Here is a 12542-nt window from a genome sequence, read left to right on the forward strand (position 1 = left end):
GGAGATAAAACACTATAGACTAAATATTTGTAATCAATCTTTAGGAAATAAGAAATATAAGAATCAGCTCCTCGGCTTGAGTCCGAGGACAATTTTCATCATACAAATTAATTTATTCTTATCATTTTGTGATCTTGGGCCACTGTTGTTGTTATCTAAGCTCATTAGAAACAAGATTTCTAATCCATTCTCTACAAATTTATTGTATTGGGCTCTTTGGTCTTATACCATTTCTATTATTGGGTTTAGGTATAAATTGCGACCTTACAATAATGATTGTTCTTTTTATCAAGTTAATACACTAATAAGTTTTTGGAATAGATGAGACTTCAACCTTAAATTTTTTATTCCACGACAATATTCTTTATCAAATTCAGCTAATTATAAATATGATGTTTGTAAAACCTTTTTCTGTGGTCAAAGAAACCAATGACTTTTTTTTTTTTTTTTGGTTGCCCACAGTGTATCCTCAAAACTTTCAACCAGAGACTAATCACTGTTCGCGATGGGTGAGCCCATAATGGGGTAAATCGCTGGCCCAGGGAGTTTAACCAATGACTTTTACTCCTGTAACTTGTAAGCTTGGGGTTACTTCAGAAAAAGAGGAAGTAAACTTGGGCCCAAAAAGTATTAAGAACCATAAATTTGGGCCGAAAAGATCAAGTAAAGGGGTTAGTTTTGAGTGGGCTTGTTGGGCCTAAAACCCTCATATTACGCCAATCTCTCTCTCTCTCTCTCTTTCCATCACTTTCCTTTCATTTTCTCACACACAGCACCACACCGTTCTCCAAAGAAGCCACAACTAGGCGACCATTTTTTGATCTTTCGGCCAAATAGGTAAATCTTCCTCCCTTTGAATTTATATCTGTGTGTGTTTTGAATGAAAAACCTGAATTGGGGTTCGTTTTAGGGTTGAAGTAGTTTGGGTTTAGGGTTGAAACCCTAAACCCCTAAACCCTTAAACTTGAAGAATGTCTGTTTAATAAATGAGATTAATGTTGAGGTTGCAAGTGTGAAGAATGGGTTGGGCCATGGCTGAATGGGGGCAAAGAGAGTGGGCTCTTAATTTTGGGAGTTGTTATGGGTTGAATGTGAAGAGTTTGGGGGTGGATTTTAGGGAGTTGTAATGGCTGGACACCCATCATTGAGTTGGGTTTATACGATTCCCTTGGTTCAGGTTACTTTTCATTGAGTTATCTTGAGATGGGTGTGTGAAACAAGGGTTGGTTTACCAAAGGAATTAGCTTCAAAGAAGTTTTGTAAGAACCAGCTAGAGCTTAAATCCATAGGGAATATGGGCTAATCTTGTTCATGGCCTTATCATGATAAATGTATAATGTGTTGATGGGTGTATTGATTTTTACTTTTACCTTTGAATTCACCTTTATAGATTCTAGCTTGTGAGTTTTGGAGTATAGGGGTTGGTTTTGCGAGACGCATAAGGTATGTAATGAAGAAGTAGATATTACAAGAAAATTTTGAATACTTATTTGTTTGAAAATATTGTGGGATGAGCTAAATCTTTTATGAATATGCTTGTGTTGATGCGCATTTCAAGTATGTGAATGTTTTAAATATGGTTTAAGTTGCCTATGATTTGCTTTTGGAAAAAGTTATTGACTTTTTGAGAAAGGTAATTATGAATATTTTGCAAAATTATTATGTTGAGACAGTTTCTTTGAATACTTGCTGCTTATTTGCTCATTATGTTTTATGATTTGATATGTGTTCGTCTTTGCTTGCAATGATAGGAAAGTATAATGAGATTGAAAGTATATGTTTTAGAAAGATTTACGAAGCATGTGAAATTGATTAGTTTTGAAACATACTTGTTATGAGCACTTTGAGAAATGACTTTGAAACCCTAAGACAAGTTGTGAGTAGTGGCTCGGTACCATAGCTAAGTCCCAAAGAGGGAAGTTCACCGTTGGTAGCTCCAAAGAGGGAATGTACTTTGTGTAAATTCCAAGGCCGGAGTGTGGCCAACTTTAGGTTCAAAAGAGGGAGCCGCACCAAAGAAGGGGTCCTAGTCCAGGGGACCGCACAACTTAGCCAAAGTAGAAATCCCTAGGGATATTTTTCTGTGATAGTATTCAAATATTATGGTGTTATTGCTCATAGGGAACTGTATTGTCTTGTTAAATCTTTCTGTATCTGTGTTTAAGTTCTAAGATATTTTCCTACAGTGATGTTTGAGAAATATCTGCATTTTAAATCTTGACTGTTTTTTCAAAGTAGTGAACTTGTTGAAAAGGTAATATTTTACTGAACGAGCTCGTTTCTACGCCCCAGGTAATCAAGTCCTACATACTATTTAGTTCTTCGACTAAGAGTGTTGGTGACAAAGCCAAGTGTAGAGGGAAAAGATTCTTCAGCAATCAACAATGGCCGATGAAGATTACAATGATTTGGATATGGGGTTCTCTCTCTCTCCCCACACACACATGCACACATATATAGACGCTTTAGGGTTTATTTTTGCATTGATTTGTATTTCTATGTATTCTGTTTGGTCGCTGATTAAAGATGAGTTAGAAAATGAATTAAAACCTTTAAATTTTTGATGGTCTTGTATTTTAGGAAACAAGTCACCTAAGAAAATTATTTGCTATCTATACATATATGTATACATTTACATACACACACACACACATACATACACATATAGATTGAGTTTTCTGAGCAACCAAAAATAGTGGGTAATTGGATAAATATTTAGTTGCTTGCTTTATTGTTATCAGTGATTGAACAAATAAGTTAATATATAATGGTGACCAAATTTTTGGTGTTTAGATGTGACAGTTACGTTCATTTTAACTTGTTAGTCTTTTGTGTAGCAAGGAGATATGCAAACACTAGAGGGCAACTTTGTATTATTTACTTGTTTTTTTCGTGTGTAGTAAATGGTTTAACAAAAGATATATGTAAGAAAAACTGGTGTTAAATCTGTATCTTGAATAAACTTTTCCGTGGTTTGTTGGCCGAAGGTTGGATTAAAAACTTGAAATTATAGAATAGATTATGTGATCTATTTGATACAAGAATGGGTGAATTTGATAAGTTTCTGTAAAAAAACACTTCGTATAAAGTTTTTGATATCCATTAAGGAAGAAACAAAGAGCTGATTTTGATAGGATAAGATGGCAGAAAAGATTCAAGTGTCTGCCTGGTTGTTGTTGCCTTTTGATATTCATTATTTATGATAAACACTGTTACTGTTATGGATAGAATAGACTCAATATTGATTTATTGGCTTTTTGTGGGGAACTTAATGCAGAGATGAAACTAATGTGCCCATCTGCTTAATTGCGGGTGCTTGTGATCAAGGTAGTCAAAGGCGAAAGGCGACCTTGAGGCGCCAAGGCCTTGTATCGCCTGAGGCGTGAGGCGACAAAAAGGCGCTAGCCCGAGTACAGCGAGACGCCAAATTCTTAATATATTTATTTTACATATAGAACTTCAATCATATGTACCTAGTGTATTATAATATTATAATAAAGTGTTTTTCAATGCGTAGCATGAAGAAATTAGGTCTATCAAATTATGTCAAAATAGGATTAACATGGTTTAGGCTCTATTAGTTAGTTCTAACTATACATTTTACAATAAGCTTCTATATGACAATGAGTCTTACAAAACAAATTTATATATTAATTTACCTAACAATAGGTTTTATAACATGCCTTTTGAAATTAATAGTCTAAAAATAGGTTTCACAACAAACTTCTATAAAAATAAAAAATAAAAAATAAAAACTTGAGGCTCTCGCCTTAGCGCCTTTTTCATGGCTTAAGGCGGTTGCCTTGCTCGCCTAGGCTCTAAAGGCGAGCGCCTCACTAAAGGCACCTCGCCTTAGAGCCTTTGAGGCGCCTTAGTGGCGCCTTGCCTCGCCCGGGCGCCTAGGCGAGTGCCCGGCTTGCCTTTGACTACACTGCTTGTGATACCCACAGATTATGATATGGTTTGTGCAAAAGAACTTCAAAATGATTGTTATGGGAATTTGGGCTCCTTTTGGTTAAGATAGTTAGGGTAATCTTGGAAGGATGTTTATCACCATGTCAATATAGCATTAGGTAGAGAATGTTACTCCAAGGGGTACACCGGTAGTCAGAATATGGAAGGGCACAAAGCAGGTTTTGAAAAAAAGGGGTTGGATTAAAGTTATTCAGTTGCCACCGGCCCATAAAAGTTCCAATTCAAATGCTTTAAATGGGCTTTTGTAAATGCTGTCCTAAAGAGTGGCTTGCTTGCTTTCTCTTTTGGTTCCTAGTCTATAGGTCCAATTAATCTGCTAGCCTGGCCTCTAGGAGTATCTTTTTCTTAATTTAATGATTGTCTGAAATCTATCTAAAATTAGCAAAAATCTTGCTGTATCATAGTTGTTTAGCTTGTGAGGAAATTCACCATGTTAAAGATGATCACTCAAATGTTTGTCCCTTGGAAGTTGAAACTCAATTGATTCCTTGCAGTAATTTTTACTGTTCTGTATGATTCTATGCTTGGCATTGGTGGCTCAAATATCTAATTCTAGACCTGTAATTTTTTATAAACCTGTTAAAAGGTGTCTTATGAAATTTTTTGCTGCAGATATGAGGATGAGCCCCCAGAGCCTGAGATCGAGGTAGACATTGATTTGCTTCCTGAAAGCATATGATGAACTGAATGTATGTTTTTTAAAACAAATTGACTAACATATTGGATAAATGATGGACAGGAAGGTGCAGAGGAGGATTTAGAGAACAATGCCAATGAAGATGCTCCGGTAGAGATTGAAGGTGAGGAGAGAGAAGAGCAGGAACCAGTTGAATGTCCGCGTAAGACCTCAAAGTACATGACAAAATATGAGCGTGCCAGAATATTGGGTACCCGTGCTCTGCAGATCAGGTTTTCTTTGTTTGCACTTACAGTCTAATTTATGCTGACCAATTTGGGTGGATTCCATAATGTATCCCTTTCTCTGTGCAGTATGAATGCACCTGTGATGGTCGAGTTGGAGGGTGAAACTGACCCACTTGAGGTTAGATTCTCTAAAAGCCATGTTAAATGACATTTTAAATGCAGTTCCTTTTCATTCTTCTCATTTTCTTTCTGCTTATGTATGCAAATGGACCTTGATTAGTCAGGATACCCCCTGCCAAACCCAAGGAATGCTGCTATCAAACCTCCAACCCATTGTATTTATGAAATGACTGTTGGTTCTTTTGTCACTAATTTTTGGTCAGAGAATACATACAAGAAGTTCTCTTTAGTGTCATGAAATAGAGTAGGACATCTATATTAGACTTGGCAGTTAGTTAAATCATCTACTCATATTCCACCACTCTTAATCTACAAAGGTCTGGTCTAGAATAGGTGATAGCTTCACTTTTTCAGGATGATAAAGAGGAGTTTACCTTGTGTGTTGTAATCTATTATGTTTCTAGAAAAGAATGGAAAAATTTTAATAGTCAAAATTCTTATGATCTTATTTGGGGTGTGTTTGTATTAGAAGCAGTTAGTGACACCTTATTCATACATTTCAGATTGCAATGAAGGAGCTTCGAGAGCGGAAAATACCTTTCACCATCCGCCGCTACCTGCCGGATGGAAGGTGAGGTTCTTATTTCGAAGTTTCTGAAATTTTGTAGCACTTAATGTTGTAAAGCTAAGAAAAATTATTTGACAATTGTGCTACTATGTGAGAGCTATCTTTTTTCGGGCACGTGTCTGATATATGTGTGCCCGATATATGCTTATTCGTTTTACTTGGTTTTATGAATTTTAACAGTTATGAAGACTGGGGAGTTGATGAACTGATTGTGGAAGACTCATGGAAGAGGCAAGTGGGTGGCGATTGATCGGTCATTAATTAGACTATGGGAGTTCTGTATGATGTGAATTCAAGTTTGTAGCTCCTTGCTTCAACACACCCCCCCCCCCCCCCCCCCCCCACCCCCCACCCCCCACCCCACCCAAAAAAAAAAAAAAAAAAAAATGCTGGTTTAACTTCAGACTACTGATCCTAAGTGTGTAAATCTCGTACATAACTCACATTTAATAGTGATGTAGTTGTTATTATTTGACATTTATTGAATACTTTGAGAGTACTACAAATTCTTACTCCCTTCTCTTATACAACTGTGGATTCTAAATTAAATTTATGGTATGACCTACAATTCATGTGCGAGGGGGAGTAGAGTACCCAATAATTACCTGTTATTATTATTATTATTATTATTATTATTATTATATGCTTGCAAATCTGCAATAATCAAATTCAAAAGTCAAAACCGTACTCTCCAAAGAATTAAGGCAAAATTATTTTGGTCTTTACATTTTATTATTATGGTTAATTTGGTTTTTACATTTTGTTAACTGTCAATTTGACCCTTGTTATTTTCAAGTCGTGGTCAATTTGGTTCCTACTGTTAAGTACTAACGGAAAATGTCTAGGTGGCAAACTATGTGAATTGTTGGCACGTTTAAAGTTGATATGGTTGCTAAAATAATATTAATAAATTGCCAAATCAGCATCTGCATTAAAATAAATTAACTTATCAATTCTACAAAAATTAAAAATAAAAACTAACCCACCCCCACCCCCCAAAAAAAAGAGTTCAGATTTTGGAAAATCCTGAACATGAACTTGGAAAAATCAAAACCCAAATCAACCTTTGAAACTCATATACTAAAATCTATTGGAATCACAATGGACTTTGTGTCCCAATGATCCCACCCCACCAATCTTTTGTGATGTACCATTGATTGCTTCAAATGATTGACGAGGTGGAATATTTAAAATGGCTAGACATACAACTGAATGGAAGTGTTGTATTTTTGTGCTGTGGAAGCTTACGATTGTTTATTTTTGTGCTTTGGAAGCTTACGATTGTTCTCAAAGGAGTGGTTGAAGGATTTAGCTGTAAGGGTAGAGAGAAGTGAGCAAAGGTTCTTGTGTGTCATAGGGTTAATTTTTCACTCAAATTTTCTAGTTGTGATGGCCTTAAGTCCTTGACTTAGTCTCAGCCAACATCACACACTCATTGCAATAACACTTAGAACAGATTATATAGGGACATTCAAACACACAATACACACAATATTTATAGGGGACCCACCCCTAACCTTTATTCCTTAATCTCAAGTACAAAAGAAACTCTTTTGCAAGTCTAGAGAATTACACAGAATTTTCCCAAGGCCAAATACACTCTGCTGTTGACACCCTCAACAGCCTTAGGCTTAAATACACAAAATTAACTGCTATGGCAGTTACTACCTAGTAACAGCTTGGGTCTTAGACAATCTGCCACTTGTGTTTTGACTTAGGACACTTTCAACTGATGCTGTGTTGGCCTGCTCTCCACGTTTCCAACCCCTACACAGCAGGTCTGAACATCTAGAAAGCTAGGAATTGCCTAGTAACTGCTTGGTAACTGTCATTGCACATGCACAACCCATGTCTCAGCAAATCATGGGCCCTCAGCCCATTCTCCAGCAACCCACACAACATGTTCCCACACATTTTGGGAGGCTTGGCCCATGCTCAAGGCTTCTCATTAGCACTACAGCCCACACAGCATGCCCACATGCAGCACACAAAGTAACTGCTATCAGCCCACTAGCACTTGTCCATGCATTCAGCCAGCCTCATCCAGCCTAATGCCTTGCACACAACATTTAATCATCACAGTAGTCCAGCCTTACCTTGCACTCAAGCCACCAAGCCCACACACAAGGAATCGACAACTAAGCCACCAATGTCATGCACCATCACATAGGATCGGCACCACCTGTTGCTGCCCATCATTATCAAAATCATCTTTGTCCACCATGGCTCACCTTTGCCATGGCCTTGGGGCATTATGTGGAGTAAGGTGCCTCCATATGCTGCCCCTCATCACTGCTTATCGATCCAACTCGAGTAGGGAGACTGGGTAGGTCCACTTGGTAGGTCCACTTCGAAGAGTCATTAAGAGCATCACTAGTTAGGCATGAGGAACCATGAGTGTGTTGAGAAAACATGAAGCCATGTGATTGGCCCAATGCTGCCCAAGCACCCCTCATGCCATCATTAGCAACTAGCAAAGCTCCTAACATTGTGGGTAGTTCGGAGTCCACCTACAAAGGACCAAAGCAAAGAGTCTTCGCCACCACTTGACCCAAATTTAGATTCATTACTCCCTAATAGGTTCTTGGATCAGACCAAAGTGAAGGGACTCGTGGTTTTTTTTTTTTTGATGAAATGGATAAAGAGAGGGGACTTGTGGTTGATTAAATGTTGATTTGGGTTATAATTTTTCAGGCTTCATCTTCATCTATGTTAAAGATTTCCCAAATCTGAACTTTGATTTATTTTTGGTTTTTAATTAATTAATATTAATAAATTAATTTTCTTAAATTCAGATATTGATGTGGTAAATTATTATTATTATTTTACAGCCACATTAGTTTTAAGTGTGCCAACAATGCACACCGTTTGCCACCTAGACATTTTCCGTTAACAGTTAATAATAGGAACTAAATTGATTGCAATTTAAAAATAACAGGGTCCAAATTGACTGTTATCAAAATGTAGAGATCAAATTGACCGTGACTCTAAAATGTAAGGATCAAAATAGTATTTTCGCCAAGAATTAATATAACGGTTCATTATTTAACCATCATTTGTTCAATAATTAATCATTTAAATTGTTTTTTTTTAATTGAGTAGCCGATAATAAATTTATACATAAATATGTAACTATTATAAATATTAATATTAAAATAAAATAGTAATATTAGACCCCAAAGTATAGAAAGTTCATAATTTTTTATTTATCTTTTTAAAGAATGACAAAATAGGGTTTTAGAATTGATATTTTAGTTTTACTGGGAGACAAAGAATTGAAATCTATATTATCCTTCAAAGTTTCAAAATTAAAAACCCTTCCAATAGAAGTAAACTACGAAAAAAAAGAAGAAGAAGAAGATTAGTCATCTGGTTAAAAGAACTAAGAGCTTCTTCTTCTTTTTATTTTTTATTTTTTATTTTTTTTAATTTTAGAAAGAAAAGAATTACAATCTTGGAAAATTAAATAAATCTGAGGGTTTTGTTCTTAAAACTCAAAAGACCGAATGAGACTTATGTTTAGAATTCAAAAAATAGCATTTTACAATACTTTCACAACAAATCTTAAGTTTACTATACAAAAAATTAATTTTAATAACCACTATAATTTATTATGAAAATGATAAAAAAAATTATCAATGCGTGGACCTCTTTCTATTGGGATAGTTGGCAATGAAAAATAAGGGTCAATATAATTAAGAATTTTCATAAACAAAAGGAAGATGCAAATTAAAAAAGGCTCAACTTACTTGATGTAACTATGTAAGATCCTATTTATTTATCGTGAAATTGATGTCATTTCATGAAAATTTAATTTTTATACCGAAAGGATCAGTTAGGATACTAAGTATTACTATGCAGCGAAATTATCAATTTACTACCAATTAAGCTAGATATGTTCATGGAATAGCTGAAGGACATCAAGCTGGCCTGACCTCCATTTCTGCAACCGAACCAAGCTACCCGCCCACACATCCCTTGCTACACCACACTCCCACGGCGCATGGACCCCTGTTTCGGACCCGCCTGAACAGAAGACACACCCATCCTCTTCAATGATCCTCCGTTGCCTAAGATTAGCAAGGGTTGGCAATATGTTTTGACAGGCTCGCCACCCAAACACCTTAATTTTGTTAGGCACATTTAGCTTCCATAGTTTTGTCCACACCTGAGCTCCAATTGGACCCGTTGAAGTTTCTGCCCACCCATCACTTTTTTGGAGTTGTCTCGCCACATGGTAGCCCGACTTAACCGAATAGACACCCTTCTTTGTGTGTAATCATATAATTACATCTGATATTTGTCTGTGACTTAGGGGAATTCTGAGAATAGCATCATCATCTTCACTGTGGAAAGTTGCCTTTGACTTCACAGCTCCACACTCTCTGTTCCTGGTTGATAAGGTCCGATACATACCAATTGCTCTCCACCTCGCTCATTGGGTACAATACTCCATTTGTTGGATAATTCGGAATCCACTTGTCCGTATAGACTCTAATTTTGGTTCCATCTCCAACCCTCCAACAGCAGCCAAATTTTAGGATTGGAATAGCTGCCGTTATGCTCCACCACACAAAAGAGCAGTTAGGTGAGGCCGACGCTGACGCATCCAGAAAGTGACTCCGTGGGAAATACCTGGCTTTAAGGCACTTAAACATCAAAGAATCTTGCTGCTGAATTAGCCTCCCATCCCTGCTTTGCCAGCATGGCCAGATTGAAAGAAGCTAGGTCTCTAAATCCCATCCCTCCCATCTTCTTTGCTTCGGTTAGTTTATTCCAGCTCTTCCAATAGATTTTTCTCTCCTCCCCTTCTTGCCCCCACTAGAATTTCTCGCACATAGCATCAAGTTCATCACATAGCTTCTTGGGTAATTGAAATACCCCCATGGAGTACGTGGGGATAGATTGAGTCACTACCTTTATTAACACCTCCTTTCCAACTCTAGATAGCATCTTACCCTTCCACCCTTGGAGCTTTTTCTATACTCTATCTTTAAGGTAGGCAAAGGAATGATATTTTGCTCTCCCCACCAATGTAGGCAAACCCAGATACGTCTCAAATCGACCCACCTCCTTCACCCCCAAAGACTCTTTGACCCAATTCTTCTGCTCTATTGGTGTGTTGCCACTAAAGTACACCGAAGATTTCTCCAAATTGATACATTGTCCCGAAGATTTCCATGAACTGCTAATTCGTTTAACCACAACCGAGTTTGAACTCTTCCTGGTTCAGTCTTGGTTGATTTGGAACCAAAGAAACACGGTAATTCATGGAGGAAAGTTGAGAGACCCGAGATGGCTTAATAAGAGGGCGTGGGACTACCTCAGCGAATTCCAACGATCCCAGGACCAGTTGTACACCCACCTGCCAAGGTCGAGTGCAAATATGTGGAAAGCCCCTCCGGAGCCAGCATTCAAGCTTAACATTGACGCTGCAATATTTAAGGAGTTGAATTGCTCAGGAGTTGGAGCTATAATCCGAAATGGGAAGGGAGAGGTAATGGCAGCTTTGTCCGCAAAAGGGCCACCAGTTGAGGATAGCGAAGAGGCAGAAACACTAGCATGCAGACGAGCAGTAGAGTTTGCCGTTGATATAGGATTTTCAGAATTGGTCATCGAAGGTGATAATGCAGCGGTTATGACTTCTCTCTCGTCTCCTGGACCTAATATGTCTCGGCTTGGCCATATAGTTCATGACATCCAGTGGATGGCGACTGGTTTTAGATGGGTTTATGTTAGTCATGTAAATCGGGATGCTAACTCTGTGGCACACTTGCTAGCTAGATATGCGAAAAATGTTACAAAGGACATGATCTGGATGGAGGATACCCCCCACCAGTTGAAGAAGCTTTGTACTTTGATTCCTTGCATTTGTCGGATTGAATGACAAGGTCATCTTTCAAAAAAAAAAAAAAAGCTAGATATGTGATCATTGATCACAATTACAAGATTATAAACTACAAAACAACAAGTTACCAAAGCTTAAAATAATATAATAAAAGCAATAAAAACTTGGGAACAGATGATATATATGGTGACGCAGCGGAAAATCAATAGAAGATATCTCCAAAAGAAAAACAATTAAGACAATTCATTATAGGAATAGGAGTTACAGATTGAATAAAAAACTTTTGTCCTTAGACATTACCTAGTACTAGTAGTTGAAATTAAACCTTTGTCCTTGGCCATTACCAATAGTTGAATTTACTGCTTTATAACTTTTGAACTCTTTCTATATGAAACCCTTCATGAACAACAAACACTAGTACCTCTGACCGACTCCAAGGAACAACCTCAAAGATTTGATGTTGCAATGAATGTCACTGGGATGAAGGCTCTGTGATTTCAACTCTTTGATCACTCAACAATACCGTTGAAGATATAAGTCTCTATGCTCTCTGTACTCACGGGTTGAAAGATTCAAGCTTTGATGTTCAATATGTGTTGCTCTCAAAAAATCTACCTCAACAGTCATGATGAATTCAAGAGATCACAAAATAGAGGTTTGGATGTTCTCTTTCGTTTCTTTGATTTCTGGCCTTAGTTGCACTGAAAGATGTGTATAAAAGTCTTTGTATAGGCATAACAAATAGGGTTTAATAAGAGCACAACACCAACCTCATTAAAACGTGTCAAAAAAAAAAAAAGAGTAAATGAATTTCGATTGATTGAGTTGTTGTCGAATATCAATTGAAAATCATCTTTCAATCGATCAAGAAGATACTGAAAGTCTGTTGAAATCTAGTTTGATCGATCGAGAGTTGATTGAAAGGTAATCGAAATTCAGACAAAATGATTTCTTTTAACTACATGTATATAATTCATTCTTGAACATTGAATGACATATTACAGACTTATTGATTATTACATTGTCATTGAACCTGCTAATCTAAAACCTAACATACATACGTACGTACGTACATGTGTACAATATCACAGTTTTCACACTACTAAT

The 12542-nt window shown here is 37.0% G+C and overlaps 2 protein-coding genes across 2 annotated transcripts; both read left to right on the plus strand.

The window, feature by feature from the left end:
- The first annotated feature begins 699 nt into the window (after positions 1-699).
- Positions 700-5922, plus strand: LOC142623642 (DNA-directed RNA polymerases II, IV and V subunit 6A-like). The gene is made up of 7 exons (XM_075797085.1): positions 700-837; positions 2293-2419; positions 4588-4621; positions 4715-4884; positions 4966-5017; positions 5523-5590; positions 5768-5922. The coding sequence occupies exons 2-7, from the start codon at positions 2385-2387 to the stop codon at positions 5835-5837; spliced, it is 429 nt and encodes a 142-aa protein (XP_075653200.1). The 5' UTR covers positions 700-837; positions 2293-2384; the 3' UTR covers positions 5838-5922.
- Positions 5923-10973: 5051 nt separating this feature from the next.
- On the plus strand, positions 10974-11474 carry LOC142625480 (uncharacterized). Its single transcript, XM_075799127.1, has one exon. It carries the CDS (start codon positions 10974-10976, stop codon positions 11472-11474), a length of 501 nt encoding a protein of 166 aa, XP_075655242.1.
- The last annotated feature ends 1068 nt before the right edge of the window (positions 11475-12542 follow it).

The sequence above is a fragment of the Castanea sativa genome, chromosome 2 (genome assembly GCF_040712315.1).
Source record: "Castanea sativa cultivar Marrone di Chiusa Pesio chromosome 2, ASM4071231v1".
Taxonomy (NCBI): Eukaryota; Viridiplantae; Streptophyta; class Magnoliopsida; order Fagales; family Fagaceae; genus Castanea; species Castanea sativa.

What these genes read in the sequence shown, in the direction of transcription:
- LOC142625480 (XM_075799127.1), top strand. Translation starts at nt 10,974, where the DNA reads ATGTGGAAAGCCCCTCCGGAGCCAGCATTCAAGCTTAACATTGACGCT.
- LOC142623642 (XM_075797085.1), top strand. Translation starts at nt 2,385, where the DNA reads ATGGCCGATGAAGATTACAATGATTTGGATATGGG. An exon ending in TACAATGATTTGGATATGGG is followed by an intron (nt 2,420 to 4,587) that starts GTTCTCTCTCTC and finishes TTTTTGCTGCAG; the next exon opens with ATATGAGGATGAGCCCCCAG. An exon ending in CGCTACCTGCCGGATGGAAG is followed by an intron (nt 5,591 to 5,767) that starts GTGAGGTTCTTA and finishes GAATTTTAACAG; the next exon opens with TTATGAAGACTGGGGAGTTG.